The sequence below is a fragment of the Meles meles genome, chromosome 13, assembly GCF_922984935.1.
Source record: "Meles meles chromosome 13, mMelMel3.1 paternal haplotype, whole genome shotgun sequence".
Classification (NCBI taxonomy): Eukaryota; Metazoa; Chordata; class Mammalia; order Carnivora; family Mustelidae; genus Meles; species Meles meles.
In genome coordinates this window covers 62,146,137-62,168,870 of record NC_060078.1, presented here as the reverse complement: position 1 = coordinate 62,168,870, position 22,734 = coordinate 62,146,137, and the positions used below count along the sequence as shown (strand labels likewise).

The 22,734-nt window shown below is 54.7% G+C and overlaps 2 protein-coding genes across 2 annotated transcripts; both read left to right on the top strand.

Moving 5' to 3' along the window:
- Positions 1-218: 218 nt before the first annotated feature.
- Positions 219-8,497, top strand: CALHM3 (calcium homeostasis modulator 3). Its single transcript, XM_046026448.1, has 4 exons — positions 219-281; positions 2,521-2,927; positions 4,899-5,154; positions 8,030-8,497. The coding sequence occupies exons 2-4, from the start codon at positions 2,641-2,643 to the stop codon at positions 8,495-8,497; spliced, it is 1,011 nt and encodes a 336-aa protein (XP_045882404.1). The 5' UTR covers positions 219-281; positions 2,521-2,640.
- Positions 8,498-18,099: 9,602 nt separating this feature from the next.
- On the top strand, positions 18,100-22,161 carry CALHM1 (calcium homeostasis modulator 1). Its single transcript, XM_046026604.1, has 3 exons — positions 18,100-18,375; positions 18,851-19,570; positions 21,679-22,161. The coding sequence occupies exons 1-3, from the start codon at positions 18,100-18,102 to the stop codon at positions 22,159-22,161; spliced, it is 1,479 nt and encodes a 492-aa protein (XP_045882560.1).
- The last annotated feature ends 573 nt before the right edge of the window (positions 22,162-22,734 follow it).

The window sequence follows — 22,734 nt, the reverse complement described above, 5'->3', positions numbered from 1 at the left end:
TCTGTCTGTCGTTACCTCATTATAGGTATAAACTGCACAGTTATGAAATTCACAGGACATATGTGGGATGGTCTGCCTTAAAATACAGGCTAAGTGACCCACGCAAAATTAATTTTGCAGGCCCAGGCGTCCCTCAGAAAGCTGGAACCAAGACACAACGGCAGACCCAGGTGACAAGTGTCAAGAGAAGAAACAGACCATACCTCAGAGGGGCAGCCTGAGCTTCTGGAGGGCAACCCCACTGCTGCCATGACTAGCTGACCCCCAGTGGCAAATTCACAGTGGGTAACCAACGGTTCTCCCAGAGAACACCAGGCCAGCTGGCCGCCTTGGGTCCGCGTGGGCCCTACCACAAGTCTGCCACAAGCAAGGGCAGGGTGACCCTCTGGGGGTTGCAGGGATGGGGACACGTTCATGTTCTCTAATTTTAAAGGTTCCATAATGTGGTGCTTAATCAGAAAAACCAGAGATTTTTCTCGAAGATACTTGAGAATAGAGAAATAAGGCTGGTCAGTGCAGCAGCGGTCCAGGCGAGTGTCATGGAGATGGGAGTTGGACCGGGTCTCGGAGGATGAGAAGGAGATGGAAGGATGCTCACCTCGTGTGCCCTACAGGGTCGATGCGAAGTGGCATTCATAACTGTGAGGACCCCGGGTCTGAGGAAAAGACACCAGGGCTGATGCATGACCTTGACTGAGGCCATCACTTGGAGCCAAGGGTGACCAGTTGTCCAGGCTGGACAGAGCAGGGGTCAGTGGGATCAGGGCCATCCCAGTCCTGAGGTGTTCCCTATCTCAGAGGCCACCCTGCGCCGAGTGAGGGAGCCCGAGTGATGTTAGTAGCTGAGGTCTGGCCACCTCACCCAGCCCTAGCCCATGTTCCAGGCCCAAGGCCCACTAACCCGTGACCTCAGGGACAGACCCCTGGGCTTCTGTGGCAGCCTCCCTCCTCTCCCAAAGCCAGGTGGCCATTGTCATAAGTGAGGGCCATTAAGACAGGGGTGCTACGGGTGGACAGCAGATGAGGAGAAGGGAAAGACAGAAATAAAGAGGCAACAACACAGAGAGAGAGATGGAGACAGACAGACTCCCAGAAAGGCCCAGAAACACACCCAGAGGGACATAAAAAGTCACATACCTGCGCGCGTGCGTACACACACACACACACACACTAAGGTAGAGTCAGAGAGACAGAGACAGAATGAGAGAGAGAAAGGGAGACAGACCGACAGAAATTAGGGCAGGCCCTATGCTCCACTGATTGGCTTCCTAGAAGCAGAGAGGCAGGCAGGTGCAGGCCAAGTGGCCAGCAGAGAGGACAGAGCTGGTGACGAAATTAGGGGGTCTGGGCATCAATATCCCAGAGAACAAACTTCTGTTGTCCCTTGTTGTGCCCTCAACACCACGCTCAATGCTACAGAAAACAACATTGCAGGCCACGTCACTGCCCTCATTGGGAGAGCCACCCACCACACCTGAGGAGGATTAATAATAAGAGGCTGAGGCAACCTTTCAGGGGCCAAAGGGGAAGAGAGGCTCCCCCAGAGCTGAGGTCACCAGGGCGTGCTGGGGGACAGCGCTGCATTTGAGCTGCCTCTTGAAGATCAGAGGGGAGGAAGGAGCAAGGGTGTTCCAACGGGAAGAGGGTGTCAGCAAAGGTGTGGAGACAGGAGGGCATGCCTGGGTACATTTAGGAGGGCCTTGAACCAAGCTAGGAAGCCAAGGGGGCCCCTGGTCCCACCCAGGCAGAAGAGTGATGTGCGGGAGGCCATGCTTTGGAGAGGCCTGGGCTGACCTGGGGATAGTGGAATAAAACAGAGAGGAAAGTTGCAGACCCCCACTGAGCCCTCCGGGGGGGGGGGGGGGGGAACCCTCTCATGACACTCCCTGTCTGATACCACATTCCAGCAATCCCAGACTTCCGGCCCACCCCAGGCTGCTTCTCACCTCCTTGCCGCGTGCTACCCTCTGTCAGGAAGGCCTTCCCCTTCCACAGCCCCTCACCCAGCAAATGCCAAAACACCATTTAGACTCTTCTCCAGGGTCTTTCCCTCCAGGCAGCCTCCAGGCAGGGGGAAGTGCCCCCTGGGCCCTCCCAGCATGAAAGTCAACACAAAAATCTCCCTGAGCTCAGCTGAGTCAAATCGTGTTTTTGATGGAGACCAGAAAATACCATTGGTCCCCTCAGCATCGTTGCCTTACCACACCCAAAATTTGCCTATCCCCCCACAAGAAGCGCCACCAGCTCTCGGGCCTCAGTATCCAAACCCTGAAGGGAGGGAGGATTGGGCTGAGGAGGGTGGAGTGACAGGGCAGGGCACATTTGCCTAGAGGTGCTTTGGGCTGGCAGGTCGCAGAACAGTGACTCTTTCCTCCAGAGAACAGAGGAGCGGCACTGGGGGACAGTCGGGGCTGGGCAGGGGAGCCTTTGCAGAGAGATTCTGCCTCTGCTTTACGTCTGTGGCTGTGCCCCAGGAGGCTGGGCTGAGGGCTGACCGTCGCCCCTTCCTTGTCCCCTCAGGCCCTTGGAAGACAAGACCCCACGCTTGTCCCCAGAAGGATCTGGATTTGCCTGGGAAGGTGGCCGAAGCCTCAGTGCTCTCCCGGACCCACGTCTGCCCACCCCCACCAGGCCGAGGCTATGGAAAAGTTCCGCATGTTCTTCCAGCACTTCCAGTCCAGCTCCGAGTCAGTGATGAATGGCGTCTGCTTGCTGCTGGCCGCGGTCACGGTCAAGCTGTACTCCTCCTTCGACTTCAACTGCCCCTGCCTGGCGCGCTACAATGCCCTCTATGGCCTGGGCCTGCTGCTCACACCCCCGCTCGCCCTCTTCCTCTGTGGCCTCCTTGCCAACCGGCAGTCCGTGGTGATGGTTGAGGAGTGGCGCCGGCCTGCGGGGCAGCGGAGGAAGGACCCGGGCGTCGTCAGGTGCGGTCCAACAACACCCAGCTACCCTGGGTGGGCACGGTCAGGGCCTCCCACCTCAGACACTGCCAGGTGACTCCCCAGGCCCGGTGATCCTCATGGGTATCAGGAGGGCTTCCCCTCCATGGACACTATCACCTGTGATCCTCCTTTCCCCAGCTGCGGTGACATCAGCTCACAGAGACCCCTTAGCCATTTCCCATGCGGGAAACAGACATTTCCTTTCCTGTCATCCGTCACCCTTCCGTGGCCAGGACTGGAGACCCATGGATGATACAGGATTCCCAGGTTTTGCCCGGGTCACATGTGTTGGCTGGCCAGGAATTGTAACTCAGCACATACATGAAGGACCATCCCACGACACACACAGCCGGCTCGCACGCGTAGTCGGAGGCGTGACTAGCTTCAGGGCTGCATTCCCTCTGCCGTAAGCTCCCCCAGGGTCCAGGACCTCACCTACTGTAACGCAGGGCCCTCAGAGCCTCTCACTTGCTCGGTGCACCGTATCGAAACCAGCTGTTGGGGGCACCTGGGTGGCTCAGGCGTTAAGCTCGGATCATGGTTCCAGGGTCCTGGGATTGAACCCCCGCTCCGTGCCAAGCTCTATACCCAGTGCCATGTGTGCACAGCCTCTCAATTCTTAGCTCGGCCCTGGGTCTGCTCCAGGAGTAGACCCATTTTTAAGGATGAGGCCCCTGAGGCAGAGAGGTTAAGCGACTTGACTGAGCTCCCACAACGAGGAAGAGGCACGGTCCAGATTCAAACACAGATGCACTCCCAGCCCAAGCTGACACCACTCCCCGCAGTGTTTTAGACAAAAAGTCTAAGTGCTCTAGATCTGTGGGTAGAGGCCAGAGGGGCTTGGTGGACTTCAGCCTGCTGACGATCGCCCCCTTTCCCCGTTGTTTGGTATGGACAATCTGGGTGTTCTCAAGCGTATATAATGTAAGTCCATAACACATCCTCAGGTCCACCTTCCAATCACAATGCCCCTAGAAAACACCGGAGCCCCCTAACCTCAGGTGTATTTGTAATTCCCCGCTGGGGAGGCCATGCACCCGTATACAGACCCCCAGCAGACACCATTGTACGTTTCGTATGCTGTTCAAGTCAGAAACAGGTGCTCAGCCGCCTCTGCTTCCTGACGCACTGGGGGTCCCGTGTTCCCCGTGATTCAGCCTCACAGCGAGGGTCACATGCACTGGCTGTGCCCTTTGCCTTTTCCTCTGGGGCCCAGGGAGTGCAGCTCCATGGGGCTCCTGTCCTGGGATCAGCACCCAACCTCCTGAAGAGCAGAGGGCAGGAGAGCCCCCTGGGGACCATGCTGGGGGAGGAGGATGGTTTGGACCTGGAGGGGAGGGTCTGAGGCACAGCTTCTGGAAGGATTATTGGGCGGGGCTGGCTCCCCCCAGAAGCGGCTCTGGGGAGAAGGTGATAATGAGTAGCTCACCAGGGTCAGTCCTTCTGGAGACCCTCTGAGAACATGGGTAGAACACACCTCAGAACTGTCCCACTGAGAGTCTAGGAAGCTGGGGTCCCTGTGGACTGTGGGTTGATTGGGGTCGTTAACTCTCCTGGCTTCCAGCATCTCCCTCTGAGAGCAGAGACTCCTCCAAAATCCTCAGGCAGAACCTCGCAGGTAGTTGAGGTCAGAGGCCCACAGTTCTGCCACATGAATGGAACTCATCACCAAAGATCTAATGTGCCTCTGGCATGGGAAAGGCACCAGGAGAGCCTGAGAGGAAGAGGCATACCCGCTCCCCAGTGTTCCAGTCCTGCGCTGCCAGTCCGGACTTTCCTGACCTCCCGGGGCCCCAGCCCTCCAGCCTCCCTGCCTCTGGTGCTGGGAAACACCACCCCCCAAGTATCTCCTAGCCCTCCTGGGAAGTCCATCCTTGCACCCCTCCTGTGGCCTTCCTGCTGCAGCTGAATCCCAGCTGCCCTTCTTAACATCCCCCCTTCCGCTACCCCTAGGTATATGTGCTCCTCTGTGCTGCAGAGGGCACTGGCCGCCCCAATCGTCTGGATCCTCTTGGCCCTCCTTGACGGGAAGTGCTTCGTGTGTGCCTTCAGCAGCTCCGTGGACCCCGAAAAGTTTCTGGACTTTGCCAACATGACCCCCAGCCAGGTGCAGCTCTTCCTGGCCAAGGTGCCCTGCAAGGAGGATGAGCTGGTCAGGGACAGCCCTGCGAGAAAAGCAGTGTCCCGCTACCTACGGTGCCTGTCACAGGTAATTCAGGTGGTTCTCCCCCAGCCCTGGAAAATCTCCTGCACTGGTTCTGAGCGGCGTGGGTGAGGAGGTACAGAGGGTACAGAGGTACAGTGGGCCCCTCCCCACTGCTGGAAATACGAGCAAGGAGCTGGTGGTCCCTGGAAGGCTAGAAGCGTGACCCACATACAGGACACTGGGGAGGCCTGAAGAAGTGGACACTTCGCCTTCAACAATATGTGCCTCCAGGGCAGAGACCAGAGACCCTCCAGGAGTCAGTACGTTCCATCCCCAGGAAGCTAGATGACAAAAGCCCTGGAGATACATTCCTCTGCCCTGCCCCCCAACCCATACGCACATTCTCAGCACCTCCCAGAAATAATACTCATTGCTATTATTATTTATTGAGGACTTATGTGTCAGATACTGTGTAAGCATTTCATATGCATTACTTCATTTATTCTCAGAACAACCTATGGTTTGCACATAGGGGGTGCAATCATTATCATCCCATTTTGCAGATAAGGAAATGGAGGTCCTGAGAGTTTAGTTCACAGGTCCAAGTTGCACAGCTCCTAAGAGGCAGGGTGGGGAGCTGAACTGTCATCACTGCCAGTCCTCTGAACCACCTCCCTGAAATGCAGGTCCTCCCCAGACCCCTGGATCCCCACAATGGCATTCCCACTCCATCCGGCCCAACCCCTGGTCCAGACTCCAGATTTCTCCCAGAGCCCCAATCGGGGCTGGATCCCCCCAAAAGTATATATATCAACCCACCCCAAGCCGAGCAAGCTGGGGCTACAGGGACTAAAAACACAACCCAGACCTCTGTGGGAGCCAGGACAAAGTCGTGGCAAAGGCAGGCCCGTGCGTGATGGAGAGAGGGCCAGCACTCAGGACACATTTGATTTTGGGTCCGACTCTCCCTTGGCCACATCACTCCCCTCTGGGTCTCAGCCTCTTCTACAAAATCAAGGGAGGTTTGGTCTCCTCCACGTGGATGGGCCCCGTAGGATTAAACTCTCTGGGCTCTCGCTCGTTCGCTGGAAAGAGTGTAGAATCTTCAGTCACACCAGGGTTTGAGTCCTGACTCAGATGGAGGTTATCAAGCACATTAAAAAGCCCCTCATGTGTAAAAGCCCCACACGACTATTTTTAATTGGTAGGGGAAAGGAGGGATCCTGAGAGAGGCCAATGAGAGAGCTTCATGAACCACATCCACTAATGATAAGGGTTCAAATACGTCTTTGTGGCTTGGAGGAGTCATTTCTCTGCCCCAGGAGCACACAGTTGCTTGGTCTTAAGCAAGGCCTTGGAGAGACTAAAGCTTTGGGTGGGTAGAGAGGAGGAAGGGGTGTCAGGCACGTGTGGGTTCCAGATTCAGGGAACTCTTCAAGTCTTTCATCATGCTTGGCTTGGCACACTGTTCCCTGTTTATGTCCTATATAACTGTTACTCATGCTTCAGGGCTCAGCATCCGCCTCACTGTTCCCTGAGCCCTCAAGTTCAGGTTGGGGGTCCCTCCTCTGTATTCCCATAATCCCTTATACGTCCCTCAACATGGCATTCAGCCAGTCTATCACCAATTTCATTATTTCCTCCACTGCAGTGTGAGGTCCAGGAGTCCCCAGTGCCTCTCCCAAAATATAGGACGGGTGGCTTCATAGATGGGATACATAAGCACGTGTGAGGATAGATGAAGGAATGGATAAAAAAAATGGGAGGATGATGGATGGATGGAAGGATGGATGGATGATGGATGGATGGAAGGATGGATGGATGATGGGTGGGTGGGTGGAGTGTAAGGGAGACAAAACTTTGCCTCCGCCCAGCTTAGGTTTTCAGCTGAGACTCTAACAAAAAAGATTAACAGGAGAAAAATAGTTTCTTAATGTGCACAGTACACATCACATGGGAGAAACTTGAAACAAAGAAAGAGTAACTCAAAGTGGTAGCTCAGAACTGCAGCTTATCTGCCATCTTCGAAAAGAGCAATACCGGGGCTCCCGGGTGGCTCAGTGGGTTAAGCCTCTGCGTTCAGCTTAGGTCGTGGTCCCAGGGTCCTGGGATGGAGCCCCGCATCGGGCTCTCTGCTCAGCAGGGAGCCTGCTCCCCCCCCCCGCCCCTGCCTGCCTCTCTGCCTCCTTGTGAGCAATCTGTGTCAAATAAATAAATGAAATCTTTAAAAAAAAAAAAAAAACAAAAAAAAACAAAGAGCAATACCTTTGGAGAGCAATGACAGGACAAAGGAGAGCAGTGTTAGTCTCCAAGGACACTAAAGGAGTAAGGTTTGTCAGGAGAGTCCTCTGGTGCTGTCCCTGGGCGGATAAGAGTTGTCTCCCAGTCAAAGGAGAATGTATTTCCTGCCTTGGGTACAGAAGAGGAGGGTAAAGAGAGCTGTTCCTATGGTTGCTGCTTCTTATCTTCCATTCAAGATAATTTTTATGTCAAAGAGACATACTTTGGGGTGACATATTCTGGTTTCTTCAGGAGGGAGGTTGGGAGGATGAATGGTGGGTGGGTGGGTGGACAGATAAATGGAAGAAAGGATGAGAGTATGGGAACAGGGATGGATGGGTAGGAGGACGTATGATGGACAGAGAGAAGGTCTGCTGCGAGGATGGCTGGATGGGATGCTGACACATAGTATCAGGTGAGAAGATAGACCCGGATGGGTATCGGAGAAATGGTTGGACAGATGGATGGTGCAAGGATGGGATTGAATGCAAGGGAGGATGGGTGGAAGTGGATGGTAAGATGGATGACTAAGTGGGAACATGGATAGATTTGGGAGAGATGGGAGGGATAAGGGAGAGACTTTGGGACACCCTTGCCATATGGCATAGCACCAGACCTCGAACACATCTAACCTGGTGCTCCCCACCCCCACCCCCAGGCCATCGGCTGGAGTATCACCCTGCTACTGATCGTCGTGGCCTTCCTGGCCCGCTGCCTGAGACCTTGCTTCGACCAGACAGTCTTCCTGCAGCGCAGATACTGGAGCAACTACGTGGACCTGGAGCAGAAGCTCTTCGACGAGACGTGCTGTGAGCATGCGCGGGACTTCGCCCACCGCTGCGTGCTGCACTTCTTCGCCAGCATGCAGAGCGAGATGCGGGCGCGCGGGCTGAGCCGGGACGCCGCGGGCAGGGGCCCCAAGCCACCCGAGATGCCCAGCAGCCTGGACGGCGACGGAAGCAGGAAAGCCCACCTGCGGGCGGTTTCCAGCCGGGAGCAGGTGGACCACCTCCTGAGCACGTGGTACTCCAGCAAACCATCGCTCGACCTCTGGGCGCGTGGCCTCAACCATCGCGCTCCCACGGTGGCCCCAGGCACCAGGCTGTCCCAGCATACTGATGTGTAGGGACCCCAGCAGTGTCCCCACGTGAAATACCCGCGCTGGCAACAGCCTGGGGGTTTCCAGGTTGTGGGGATCCCGAGGCAGGACAACCTAACCCTTGCTGGCTTGCTTCCTCAAAATAGACCAGTCTCTGGCCCATTTTCAGGGCATGGCCTCCCGTGTGCTCTAAAGCAGTGCTTCGTAAACTTTAGGCTGCTCCCTCTTCTCCTGAACTCTTGCTAAATGCAGGTTCTGATTTGGTGCGTCTAGGACTGAGTCCAAGACTGCCCTTCTGTCAGGTTCCCAGGGGATACTGAACTTGTGAACTAGCAAGAGTCTGAGTAGATCTGCCTGTGGATTCTGGATCCTAGATGTACAGATTCTAAATTTGAAATAATAATATAATAACTTCTAACAGGTGTCAGTGGTGCTTACTACATGTTCTAAGGTCTTTCCTTATATAACTCATTTGAGCCTCATGATAATCCAATGAAGTAGGATGATTATTAGCCCCATTTTAGAAGAGAAAACTGAGGCCAAAAGTGGTTAAGTTGCCTGGGGTCACCCATGTAGGAGCTGGAATTTGATCCCAGGAGGCCTGTCCACTACTTAATTCTAAGCTGCTATGCTCCTGGGCCCTCTAGAGAGTTTGTGTATTGGTTTTCAGCCCTCTGGTTAGGCTTCCTGCAGCTTCCACCAAGTTTCTCTGAGCAAGCGCTAGCAAGCTCCAGGTATGTGGTATTTGGACCGGCTCTGAAAATCCGGGCGGGGTGGACCCAGACACCCCCACACTTAACAAGCACCCCAGGTGATTCGATAAATTCCATTTTTGGGAGGGGGTGTTTTGTTGAGGTTTTTTTTTTAGATTGAATTTATTTGTTTTAGAGAAAGAGAGAGAGAACAGGTGGAGAGGCAGAGGGAAAGGAAGAGACAATCTTCAAGCAGACTGTGTTAACCACGGAGCCCAACACGGGGCTTGATCCCAGGACCCTGAGATCATGACCTGAGCTGAAACCAAAGGCCCAACACTTAACTAACTGCGCCACCGCACCCCTGATAAGTTCCCGGGTTTAAGAGCCTCTGCGCTAAGTGTGAGTGTGGGGTCTGGCTAGGAAGCAAAGCCCTTAAAACACCAGGGTGAAGTCTTGCTGGAAGAATGGCCACTCTGTCTCGCGCAGCCCAAAGAGGAAAGGTTGGGAAGATCTAGCCTCCGAACTCCTCTGGGCCTCTGCCCCTCCCTGATGACTCATTCACCACACACACACACACACACACACACACACACACACACACACACATACACACACACGCTGCTCCGTTAGCACAGATGGTGATCACAGACAGACAAACCTGAGTCACCCCATACTTTTCTGGTGCTCAGGGCCTGGAGGGCAATGGGGCCCCTGGACGCTCCCGCTGGAGACCAGCCCCCTCTGTATCCAGCAAGCTCTGCTCTCCTGGACTCTTGCCAAGAGACCTGTATGACCAGACAATCCTTGCTGCCCAGCCTCCCCCTACCTACCCTGCTGTGGTCAGGCCATGCAAATGTTTGAAATGCAGCACGATTTAACAAAAGTGCTAGCAGGGATTGAGTGGGGAGGAAGGAGAGAAGTCTTAGAGATGGCCCACTCAGCACAGGGGAACTCTCAGCTCAGGGGAAGTGGGCTCAGGGTCCCCACTTTGGGCTGCAAGAAAGCAGCATTTGGCCCAGGAAACAGCCACCAATTACAGTCAATACCGCTGCCTCCTTGTACTGTTCACTTATAAAGCACCAAGTGTCCAAAAAGTATCGTGCCAGGGAATAGGGAAGAGAGAATACACAGATGATACACCCTCCCTTCAAGGAGCTCACTGTCTGATACAGGCACAGAGATGGGTACAGAAACAATGATAATCCAGAGCAAAACGTGGGATGATAGAGGCAAGCCCCGTACCACGGAGATTTAGCATGGAGAATGGCTCCAAGCTGGGGGATCAGGGAAGGCTTCATTTGAGTGGGTCGGGAAGGAGCGGGGATGGTTTTGTCTAGTGGAGAGAAGAGATGGGGGTGGGGCCGTGGGGCACCTGCAGGGAGGAAACAGCAAGAACAAAGGCAAAGGACCGGGGAAGAAGGCAGGGTATGTGTCATTTATTCATTCAGCAAGTATTGATGGAAGGCCTGGAGGGGCAGAGAGTAGTGACCGGCTGGGCAAGGCAGAAAAGAACTAGAAGCTGCCTGGACAGCGGCAGCTCTGCATGAGAGGCGGAGAGGGTGGGAGCCTTCGGGGGTTAGGTCAGGACTTTGGCTTGATCCTGCTGGCAGGAGACGATGCAAGCACATGTGAGCAAGGACCGGAGGAAGGACGTGGCAGTGATGTTTGAAGCTGCGGAAATGGGCGGGCCAGAAAGCGAGAGAAGCTTGAGTGAGAAGAGGAAGGACCAAGACCTGTAGAGCTTTGGAGGACCAAGAGGGGACAGTAAATGAGAGAAAGAGGAAAAATCATAGAGGAAGAGTCCAGGAAAAGGCCAGGGACGAGTGAATTTCAGGATGGGAGAAGGATAAGCCATAAACCCAGAGCTTCAGAGAGACTCAGGAGTGGGAGGACTGAGGGAAAACTCATTGGGTTTTGGTGACTGTCCAGGGCAGGGGGAATGCTCACCCAGGGAGGTGTCCTGGTGAAGCAGATGGGTGGGTTTCTGTAGGATTCCTGTAAAGTCCTGGGCATGTGCATCCCAACACACACACCCAGGGTTATAAAGAACAGGTGAGAGGTTTAGACCTTGCTCTGTTTTAGGATACTGATATGGCAGGGATCCTCAGCACCCCTGTTAAGGGAAAGACACCAAGACCCTAAAGTAGGATGAGAATAGAGGAGTCATGTCCACGCTAACACACTTCTACTTCCAGGGTCTCATAGAAGGTAAAGCAGTTCTCTCCCAGCTCTACCCAGCTCTTTGGGGCCAAATGAAATGACCTCCCCTCCTCTCTGCTTGATGTGCTCTGCAGGGGAAGGGCAGGGAGAGCTGTAGGATGGGCAGAGCATCCCCGAAGAGCTAGAGAAGAGCCATGAGAGATGGTCTGGGGTAGCAGAACAGAGGTGACACTGGTCGTTACCATGGTCATGAGCTTTGAATGGGCACCAGCCCCTCCTGCCCACCCCTCCCACCCAGACCCACTTCATGTGAAGGAGGGACCTGCTCTCCCGCCCTCCCCACTCTGCTCACAGAACCAAACCCCGACGGCAAGCTCAGAGCCAGTGTGGCAGGACTGTTCCCTCCTCGTATCTGAATTCCTGCCTCCTCTCAAACGTCTCTTGATCTAAGGCTCACTTTTCCCCCTTATTCGCTTATTCATGTATTTATCCATTCAGCACTTATTAACTGAACGTCTGCTAAACCAGCCACACCGGGCCAAGCACTAGGAACCCAGCAGTGAACAAAAGAGGTGTGGGCCCTTGACATTTCTGATCCAAGGGGAGCCCCAGATGTTAAATAAACACACCCCTCTAAAATCAGGAATTGAAATTGTCATCAGATCAGTGCTGGGAGGGGAAAGTACACTCAGAGGGCTGTGAAAGCCCATGTCAGCAGAACTGTCCGAGCTAAGGGTTCAGGAACTTCTCTACAGACGGACCATCAGGTTGTCTTAAGGACACAAGAAGGCGCAGAGCACGTGCAAGGCTCTGAGGCGGGGACGGGTGTATCCCATTTGAGGAAGTGCAAGCGGACAACTGAGCTGGACAGCGGATATTGGAAGCAGAGTGGCCCCAGCAGTCGGCCCTCACCTGGGCCTACAGAGCCTGGTAAGGACCTTTTCACTTCAACCATTGGAGGGAGTTAAGAATGTGGTCATAGGGGCGCCTGGGTGGCTCAGTGGGTTAAGCCGCTGCCTTTGGCTCAGGTCATGATCTCAGGGTCCTGGGATCGAGTCCCGCATCGGGCTCTCTGCTCAGCAGGGAGCCTGCTTCCCTCTCTCTCTCTCTGCCTGCCTCTCTGTCTACTTGTGATCTCTCTCTGTCAAATAAATAAATAAAATCTTTAAAAAAAAAAAATGTGGTCATAGAATCAGATGTCCATTCTTTTATTTTATTATTTTTTTAAAGATTTTATTTATTTAGTTGAGAGAGCATGAGAGGGGAGAGGTCAGCAGGAGAAGCGGACTCCCTGCCGAACAGGGAGCCCGATGCGGGACTTGATCCTGGGACTCCAGGATCATGACCTGAGCCGAAGGCAGTTGCCCAACCAACTGAGCCACCCAGGTGCCCCCAGATGTCCACTCTTAAAAGATCACATCGTCTATAGCCTGGGAATAGTTTGGCAAGGGCCAGTGTGCCCTGCAGAAGGAGGCAAGAGCTAGTGGAACCTGGATTAGGGTGAAGATGGGCAGAAATAGCAGGTGAGAAGTATCTAGAACTCTGGGTGTTCTTGTTTGTCAGTGTCCTGCTTAAAATGCAATGCACAGAGCAGACCACCGTTAGGTCAGACCATGATGTAAGAACAAAATGCAGTCAACATCACACCAGATGTCAGTGCCTTAACACAACAAAGAGATTTCTCACTCAGACCAAGTCTGAGATAGGTAAAAGGGAAGGGAGGGCAGGAGGGGAGGAGGGAGGCTCCTCTGGTCCCCTGGGGACCCAGTGGACAGAGACTCCCCCAATCTTGGGATGCCACCATCAAGACACATCGTATTCCCCAGATCCTGAGACAAGGAAGTGAGTGCAAGTTAGTTTATGTGGAAGTTGCTCCCAGGAGACACGGAAAAGGCACAGGGGAGGTAATATAGGAAAGGAAGAAAGCCAGCAAAAGGTGGGGAGCCAGCCAGTCACTGCAATGAGCAACTCTGGGAGCCATGCACAGGAGTCATCCCAACCCAGGAGGGAGGAAAGTGGAGTATTTATTACCAATATCTAACTGTCGTTTTTGGGGGCACTGAGGCACCTCCAGCTTGCCTGGGGCCAAATGTCTCAGGTGTGCTGTGAGCTGCCTTTGGAACGTACAGGTGAGTACTGGCAAGGAAGGCAGGGCCCAAAGACACCAGTTACACTGGTGTCCAGGGTCCAAGAGACAGAAAGAAAAAGAGCAGGAACAGTGGTAAGAGGTGGGGGGGTTCCGTGCCAGAACTCAACCACATGCTCCCAATCTACCTGGAGCACAGGCTGGGAATTGTAGGGAAGCACACAGAATATCTGATGAGCCCTATTTGTTTTTGCCACAAGATAAAACCTCCAACACAGTTTGGATGGTGCAGAAGAGAGTGGCGCTATACCCTTCTTGGGTAAAGACTTCATACCTCTGATAACACAGCCTGACAACACCAAGCACATCTCGCTGATGGCCCTTGCCTCCTCCATGGCCCTGTTCTCTGGGTGTTCCCACAGCTGCTGGTAGAGGGCAGTACCCACCGGAGCGCCACACCGGCGTGCCCTCCTACGCAAATAGGGCATTTTCCTAGAGGTACAGCACTCACTCCCCCGGAGGCCCCCTTTGCATGCTACTTTTCATGACACTCTTAACTCTTCCAAGCCAGAGGGGCCTCGCCAGCACTGGCGTGGGTGGCAGGACAACTTCCAGAGGCAGGAGGGGAAGGGGCTGGTGCACATCCCACAGTGGCAGCTGTGGGTAAGTCTGCTGCCCAAGGCATCCAAAAGTTGGAGCAGGGTCATGACGTCCCATTCTCGGTCTCTGCCCAGTCACTGTCTAGGAGCTACGGGGCAGGGGTGCAGAAGACACGGGGCACAGCTAGCTGCTCTACCAAAGATCCCGCTGTGGTAGATAAGAGTAATGGGCCCCCAAGGCCACCTCCTGGTCTCTGGAACCTGTGAGTGTGTTACCTGCAAAAGGGACGCTGCTGGTGTGACTGGGTTAAAAATCTTGAGGTGGGGAGACTCTCCTGGATTAGCCAGGACGACCCATGTGATCAGTTTCCTTAGAAGAGGGTAGCAGGAGGGTCAGAGGCAGAGAAGTGAGGATGGAAGCTGAGGGCGGAGGGAGGGGGGGATGGGGACCGGGGGAATGTGGCTATCTTCTTCAAGCCAGGGAAGGCCGGGAAATGGATTTTCCCCCAGAACACAGGCTGCCAAGCCCTTGATTGTGACCCATTTCCGACTCCTAACCCCCACCAGCCCCCTCACCACCAGAACTATGAGAGATTATACTTGTGTGGTTTTGAGCCAATAAACTTGGGGTAATTTTCTATAGTAATCGGAAACGAATACAGATATTTATTTATTTATTTATTTATTTATTTTTGTTTGTTTTTAAAGATTTTATCTATTTATTTGACTGAGAGAGATACAGTGAGAAAGGGAACACAAGCAGGGGGAGTGGGAGAGGAAGAAGCACACATTCCGCCGAGCAGGGAGCCTGATGCGGGGCCCGATCCCAGGACCCTGGGATCATGACCTGAGCCAAAGGCAGAAGCTTAATGACCGAGCCACCCTGGCACCCCAATATAGATTTTTAAAATGCACTACTGCAACTTCAGTGCAGAGATGATCATCATTACCATTCAAGGTTAACAGAGTCATTTCCTGAGAGCTCACTGGGGGCCCAGCATTGCGCTCAGTTTCTACCCGCAGCATCCCCCGGAATTCTCACAACAGCCTGAGACATAAGCTCTTTAATTCTCCCCATTCCACAAACGAGAAGACTGTAGCACCTAATTTTACCTAGAGGTGAAATTACCTGAATAAGGCTCGTGGCTACTGTGTAAGGGGGGCTGAGACTTGAACCCAGGTCATCGGCTAGGTTGCTCTCAACCATTCTGTGATGTGGTTTCTTCACTGTTCAATGAAAGAAACAATGAACGAATGGGCAGGGCCTTGAGATGGATTTCAGTGGGCAGAATGAGGGCAGCTGGTGTTCCCAGAGGGGAAACAGCACAAGTAAAGGGGTGATGGCTAAGAAGTTGTTCCCAAGCAGCCTTGTGTCCCTCCTGTGGTCGCTGATTCAGTTCTGGCCTTCGCTGGTACTCAGGAGGCCACCTCCTCCTTCTACCCCATAGAGCACCTGCCCCTGACCCACACCCACTCCCCTTTAGAGGCAGAAGTTCCTAACTTTCCCATCGCAGTGGATCAACACACCGATAACCTTGGTACAAGACACTGGGGCAAACTGAGGGGAGTTGGAGACATCTATCTATATAGAGCCTGGTGGGGAACAAAAAAGCACGTCTTCCTTATCTTCTATAATCATGGTAAGAAAGCTGTGGTACAAAGTACTAGGAAAGATATTAGATACTGAATTGGTATAAAATATCCTAATGAAATCTCCCAGACCTCTTAAAATGAGAAATTTGTGGAATACGATGAGCACAACCTTTTAACATCAGATTTTTTTTTTGCATGAAACGATCAGTTCCTATTCAAGCCTTTTTTTTTTAAATTGAGATGTAATTGACATATATCATGATGGTGATGTCAGGTGCATGGCCTAATGATGAGATATTTGTATAGATTGCAAAATGGTCACCACAGTAAGTCTAGTTAACACCCATCACATACGCATAGTTACAACATTTTTTTTCTTGTGAAGAGAACTTTTAAGATCTAATCTTAGATCTACTTTTAAGATCTAGCAACTTTCAAATATATGATAGAGTGTTATTACCTGTACTCACCATGCCATATATTATGTCCCCATGACTTATCTTATAACTGGAGTTTGTTTTGATCTCCTTCACCCATTTATCCCAACCCCCACCTCAAGGCTCTTTAATGATGATCTTTACAAAAATTTACAAGAGTTTGAATGGTGTGTAAAGAATCTAACACTCATTTACTTGCCGTAACTGTAAATAAAACTCTCATGATAATGAGATTAGAGTGTTTAGAATTCAGTCAAACTGGGTTTCTTGGGGGTGGTTTAAAGATTTTATCTATTTGTTAGAGAGAGAGAGAGCACAAGAGCACGCAAGAGAGCAGGGAGCGGGGGGGGGGGGGGCGGGGGGAGAGGGAGAAGCAGACTCCCTTCTGAGCAGGAAGCCCAATGCGGGACTCGATCCCAGGACCCTAGGATCATGATCCGAGCTAAAGACAGACGCTTACCCAACTGAGCCACCCAGGTGGACCCCAAGCGAACTGTTTTTATCAAGTATTTTAAAATAATGTTGAAGGGGCGCCTGGGTGGCTCAGTCGGTTGGGCATCTGCCTTTGGCTTAGGTCATAATCCCAGAGTCCTGGGATCGAGCCCTGCATCGGGCTCCCTGCTCAGCAGGAAGCCTGCTTCTCCCCCTCCCACTCCCCCTGCTTGTATCCCCTCTCTCGCTGTGTCTCTCTCTGTCTAATAAATAAATAATATCTTTAAGAAACATAAGATAATGTTGAAGTTATAATTGGCAGAGAATGTATGCAGCCCAGCATAGAGTAAAAAGAGGTTCGAGCTGGTAGCCAGCTTGGGTGTCACTGAAAGGACCCATCTGCTACAAACAGGGAGCCACAGAGATTCCAGGCAGCCCCTGGAGCCACACTCCTTCTGAGCTCCGGGGCTCCTGCACCACCCCACCCCACCACTCTACATGTGGGGCTGTGTACTAGGCTCTGTCAGGAGCTCAGAAACTTTGTCTACCATGCACATTGATGCTGCAGCAGATGTCTGGGAACAGACACCTCCTTGGATGGATCACCCTCATCCTGCTCTCCACCTGTGGGGGCATCCCCTGGAGAGCTCCCAGAAAGGGTCCTCCAAGGGTTACCAGCCCAGGTGCTGGAGCTTGAGGACTGAGGAGACCGATAACCTTCCCCACAAAATCCTACTTGTGATATGCTAGCATTTCCATCCAAACTAGTAGAATAAGAGAACCTGGTTCAGCCTGAGGAGGAAGACCAAAAACACACTTCCTTGCCCCTCCTCCATCCCCTAACTCCCACCTGGTCTGAATTCAAATCCTGCTCCTCCACCTACAAGCTATGTAACCTTTTAGCTAGTAACTTAACTTGAGCCTCAGTCCCCAGTTCTGTAAAATGGGGACAGTAACACCTTTGCCATAGGATTGTATGAGCGTTACACAAGGCGATGCGTGTGGAGGGCCAGCATTGGGCCTGACCCAGGGTAAGTCCCAGGCAGGGCTCGTCTTGTCGGGCATACAGAGACACACGGACACAAAGACCTCTCCCATGGCCATTCGTACACATGCACATACACAGAGGCCCAAAGCCACAAGAAGCTCACACATGGACACACACAGAGACACACAGATCTGGAGGCCCCACAGAGCCTTCGTATCCAGGCTCTTGCTCTACTTGGGCTTATTTGGTTGGAGCTGGATCTGACCTGTTTTTCTGGGAGAGTGGGCAACATCAAAGGGAGCACTTTAAGCTTGACCCCACTTTGATATGCTGAGGGAGGGGCCCTGGCCTGGTTCCCCAGACGCTCTGGAGGCCACCGCTCCAGGCATGAACCCCACAGCACCACCTCTTTAATCTTTGATCTGGGGGAGTAGAAGTAGGAGGGGCAGCCCTGAAGGGATTTGTCATCCACAGTCCTTAAACACACAGACATGCCCACAGAGACAGGAGCAGACAGAACATAAAAGCCCCTGCCCCCTGCAGTGTACTCGCAGGCATAGCTCCCTGACCGGCCAGGAGGGGACCCCACAGTCTTGCAGATCCCCATCCTCTGACTCCAAATTTAGGGCTTTTTACACTATGGCAGCCTACCTGAGCCCTATCTCCACCACCACGGCCAGCACCACTGTCGTCCCCGCTGTGGCCGCCATCACCAACAGCATTGCCATCCCCACTCCCACCACGACCCTCACTGCCGTCCCCACCACCATCAGCACCATCAGCACCATCCCCAGGACCATCCCCGCTACCACCGTCAACGCTACCCCGCCACCACCATCCCCACCAGCACCATCCCCGCTCCCACCACTGCCATCCCCACCAGCACCACCACCAGCACCAGGAACAGCACCAACAGCATGTTCACCTCCACCACTGCCATCAGAACCACTCTCACTTTCACCATCCCCACCACCATTACTGCCCCCGTCATAGCCGCCACCATCACCACCGTGACCACCTTGTCAAACCATCACTGTCTGAACTGAGGGAGGAGCCCTCATACAGCATGGAGGAAAGACCCATAAGGAAGGGCAGAAGGAGGAGGGCTCCTCTGCTTTCCAGGAACCCAGGGGAAAAGGTCAAGAAGCTCAGGCCCTGCCACAGCCCTGGCTTCTCCCACACTCGACCCCTGCTGGAGGCAGTGTCTTCTCAGCCTGCCTCTGAGCTCCTCCCACACCCATAGAGAGCTGGTCTCCAACAGGTGTGACCCCTGTGGGTTCCCAGTGCCGGAGGCAGCTGTGGAGAGAGAAACCCAGGCGGGGAAGGGAGGGGAGGGGCCGAACCCAACCCGGGCCGGATCCACAGGATTGGCTGATGTGTGCCTTCCCAGCCAGCTCCTGACCAGAAGGTTCTCAAAGAGACAGTGACCTCAGCTACGGCCCTGAGCTCTGCCTGTCCCAGCCATGTGGTGGGCACCCGCCAGGTGGAGCGGGCCCCGGGGGCCGTCCTGAAGCAGGGGCGAGGTGGGAGGAGGCCACCAGGCCCCACGAGGGGCACAATGGACAAGTTCCGGATGATCTTCCAGTTCCTACAGTCCAACCAGGAGTCCTTCATGAACGGCATCTGCGGCATCATGGCCCTGGCCAGCGCCCAGATGTACTCCGCCTTCGATTTCAGCTGCCCCTGCCTGCCGGGCTACAATGCGGCCTACAGCGCAGGCATCCTGCTGGCACCCCCCCTTGTGCTCTTCCTGCTCGGCCTGGTAGTGAACAACAACGTGTCCATGCTGGCCGAGGAGTGGAAGCGGCCCCCAGGCCGCCGGACCAAGGATCCTGCCGTGCTGCGGTACATGCTCTGCTCCATGGCCCAGCGTGCCCTGATCGCACCCATCGTCTGGGTGGCCGTCACGCTGCTGGATGGCAAATGCTTCCTCTGCGCCTTCTGCACTGCCGTGCCTGTGACGGTGCTGGGCAACGGCAGCCTGGCCCCTGGTCTCTCTGCGCCCGAGCTCGCCCGCCTGCTGGCCCGGGTGCCCTGCCCTGATGTCTATGACGGCGACTGGCTGCTGGCCCGCGAAGTGGCCGTGCGCTACCTGCGCTGCATCTCCCAGGTGAGGGGGTGGCATGGCCTTGGCCTGGGTCTTCCCTTATGGCCGGGAGTCCCTCTGGCAAAGGTCCAATCTCCCACCTCTTGAAATGAGGCTTCCTCAGGGCACAGTCATGTTTACCCCATAGATGGGAGCTCCCCAAACTGGTCTGGGGCTTCCCCTCGGTCAGAGGTCTTTGGGGCAGGGGCACTTCCCAGCGGAGGCCAAGGCTTCTGAAGGCAGAGCTGTAGGTCTTCCCTGGATCCAGGCCCCTGGAAAAAGGGCTGTGGCTAGCTTAGTCCAGAGGCCTGTGTCCTGTCTTGAGGTCCCTAGAGTGGATCTAACAGCTCGGCCAGCCCCACATCCTCCATCCAGAGCTCCAGCTGGGAAGCCTGGTGTATTTGCATCATTTTCTCCTTCCAGGCCAGGGCAGTGGTGAGGCAGGTGGGTGGCTGGGCCATTTGAGTACATTTCCCTAGCAAATGCCCCCAGCAGGTGCCTCCCTGCTCAGGGAGTGGGATCCGAGGGTCCCAGTACCCCTGGAAGGGAGGGCTTGGGTGAGGGGGATGCTCTGTTGGGATATGCCCTAAAGGCAGGGTTGGAGGGCCCACTGACAGGGAAATCCAGGGGAGGACCCCACTGTCTTGTCTTCTGCCCCTCTGGATCCCCCCCCCATCCCGTCTAAGCCCCCAGGCCTCCCCTGCAGTCCCGACAGCACGGGGAGGAAGCAGCCCCATGTCAGCGGGGCAGGGAGGGTGCAGGGGGCCCGGCCTCCCAGGCCAGGGCTAGAGGAGCACTCTGCTCTGCAAGTCCAGACAACCGGCTCCCTGGCCCTGGCCCTCCTGTGGGGCCCACATCCCCACCAGAGGCCCCATGTGAACGTCAGGCTCTGAGTGTCCCACTGAGAGAGTGTCGCTCTCCTCCCAAACCACTTCCTCCCTGTGGGCACTTGTGCCATTTTCCCAGGCCTCAGGTCCTCGGACAGCTGTCCCTCTGCCTGACCTTTAAACGCCCGCTTCATGAACTGAAAGGGCCCCCAGAGGGCAGGGTGCCTGGCCTAGAGGCATGTTTCATCTGGCCTTCCGGGTGAATTCAAAATTCAACTCGGCAATTTTGGAAAACCAGACGTTTTCACACAAAAACCAGACTTCCGGCTTTCCCCGAAACATGAGGAGACCCAGCCCCACGGGGGCCACGTTGCCTGTCCGACGGGCACAGTGGATGCCTACACCCCCAGACCCAACACGTGCTCTGTAGCCTGGCAGCCCGCATGTGCTCGGCCACAGGTCCCCGGCCCCGTTCACAGGTGTTCACCCACCTCTCTCATCCTGAACCGGGCAACGCTTCTCTGTGCAGCTGGGGGCTGACCGGAAGCCCAGCTTAGGAGAGCCTGCTGCTCATGCCCGTCACTGCATTATTGGCAGAACAGGTCTGGCACCCAAGTGTCTAGCGCTCTTCAGCACAGTTCGAGCAAGTGTCTGGTTTGTCTCTGTGACCTTGAGGCCCAGCTCAGAGCCCACAGAGAGGAGGCTCATTTAAGGCCAGCTCCCAAAATGTAGACAACACCAGGAGCCAGAGGAGAGGAGCAAAGCTCAGACGAGGGTCCCTATGCTTTGGGAGGTCAAGGAAGAGGCATGGTTAGTGAGGGCCTGTTGACGTAATCATAGTGGCTCATCGTTACTCAACACCAACTGTGTACCAGGCACTGTGCTAGTTGTGATTACATTTAGTCCTCACGACAACCCGACGAGATCCGTACTACCAACAGCCCCATTTTATAGTTGGGGAAACCGAGGCACAGAGAAGTCAGATACCTTGCTCCTGGTCAACTAGTGAGGACTGGAGACAGTGTCCAAAGCCAGGCGGCCTCGGTCCAAAGTCTGCCCAGTTATCTCCTGCGTATTGAGCACCAGGCCCACACATGGGGCGTTTTCCACACCAGATCTCATTTCCACGAGACGGTGCGTCTATGCCCATTGGACAGAAAAGGAAACGGAAGCCAAGAGGGGAAGTCATTTGCCTGGTCTGCACTCTCTCCCCTAAGGGCCCTGAGGGAGGGTGCTTTGCGGGGGTGTAGACAGGCCTGGGAGGCCATAGAGCGGGGCCGGCCACTCTCCCCCTCTCCCCTGCAGGCCCTGGGCTGGTCCTTCGTGCTGCTGACCACACTGCTGGCGTTCGTCGTGCGCTCTGTGCGGCCCTGCTTCACCCAGGCCGCCTTCCTCCAAAGCAAGTACTGGGCCCACTATATCAACATCGAGCGCAAGCTCTTCGATGAGACGTGCACGGAGCATGCCAAAGCCTTTGCCAAGGTCTGCATCCAGCAGTTCTTCGAGGCCATGAACCACGACCTGGAGCTGGGTCATGCCCACAGGGCAGTGGCCGTGGCCCCTGATGGCTCAGCTGCCCCTGCGACCACGGATGGGGCTGAGGAGGAGAGGGAGAAGCTGCGAGGCATCACGGATCAAGGCACCATGAACAGGCTGCTGGCGAGCTGGCACAAATGCAAGCCGCCCTTGCGGCTGGGCCAGGAGGAGCCCCTGCTGGGCAACGGCTGGGCTGGGGGTGCGCCGCGGGCTCCACGCAAGGAGGTGGCCACCTACTTCAGCAGAGTGTGAGCTGGGATGGAAAAGTGAAGCCTGCCGGTGCACAGCACAGGCCCCTGGGACAGACCCACATGCCCAGGCGCTCACCTGCCCATTGAGGCAGGAAATTTGGGAGCTGGAAGGGGACATCAGTGCCCCCGCTGCGACACAGCAGTATTAGTCAGAAGGGCTCAGAACTGGCTTGGGGGTGGTCTGGGTGGACAAGCTCCCCCCTGCCCAGCCCCCTCCCCAGCCAGTTCATCTCTACTTCACTGTCTCCTCTCGGGTCCCACGGCCACCCTCGCTGTGAATTTTTATGATCTCTGTTCCCTTATGCTCAAGGCTCAGGGAGTGGGAGGGCAACCGGCTGTCTCACAAAGCAGGAGCCCTCTGATTTGGGTCCATCTCCTGAATGAGGCTATAGGTGGGCTGTGAGGACATGGCCCCCAGCCTCACTGGATGTAACACACCTGCGGTGGCAGGAGAGGAGACAACATGCCAGAAGTTAGGTCTACTCAGCAGAAGCCAGAGCGTGTGGTCACATGGAGGCCACCCAACACTTGTCAAGTGGACTGTCCTTTTATTTAGTCCCGAGCACGAGAGTCT

Excerpts from the sequence above, each read along its gene's own strand:
- CALHM3 (XM_046026448.1), top strand. The coding sequence starts at position 2,641 with ATGGAAAAGTTCCGCATGTTCTTCCAGCACTTCCAGTCCAGCTCCGAG. Across the intron at positions 2,928-4,898 it reads AAGGACCCGGGCGTCGTCAG|GTATATGTGCTCCTCTGTGC; the intron begins GTGCGGTCCAAC and ends CGCTACCCCTAG. Across the intron at positions 5,155-8,029 it reads ACCTACGGTGCCTGTCACAG|GCCATCGGCTGGAGTATCAC; the intron begins GTAATTCAGGTG and ends CCCCACCCCCAG.
- CALHM1 (XM_046026604.1), top strand. The coding sequence starts at position 18,100 with ATGGCAGCCTACCTGAGCCCTATCTCCACCACCACGGCCAGCACCACT. Across the intron at positions 18,376-18,850 it reads CACCAGGAACAGCACCAACA|CCAGCTCCTGACCAGAAGGT; the intron begins GCATGTTCACCT and ends GTGCCTTCCCAG. Across the intron at positions 19,571-21,678 it reads ACCTGCGCTGCATCTCCCAG|GCCCTGGGCTGGTCCTTCGT; the intron begins GTGAGGGGGTGG and ends TCTCCCCTGCAG.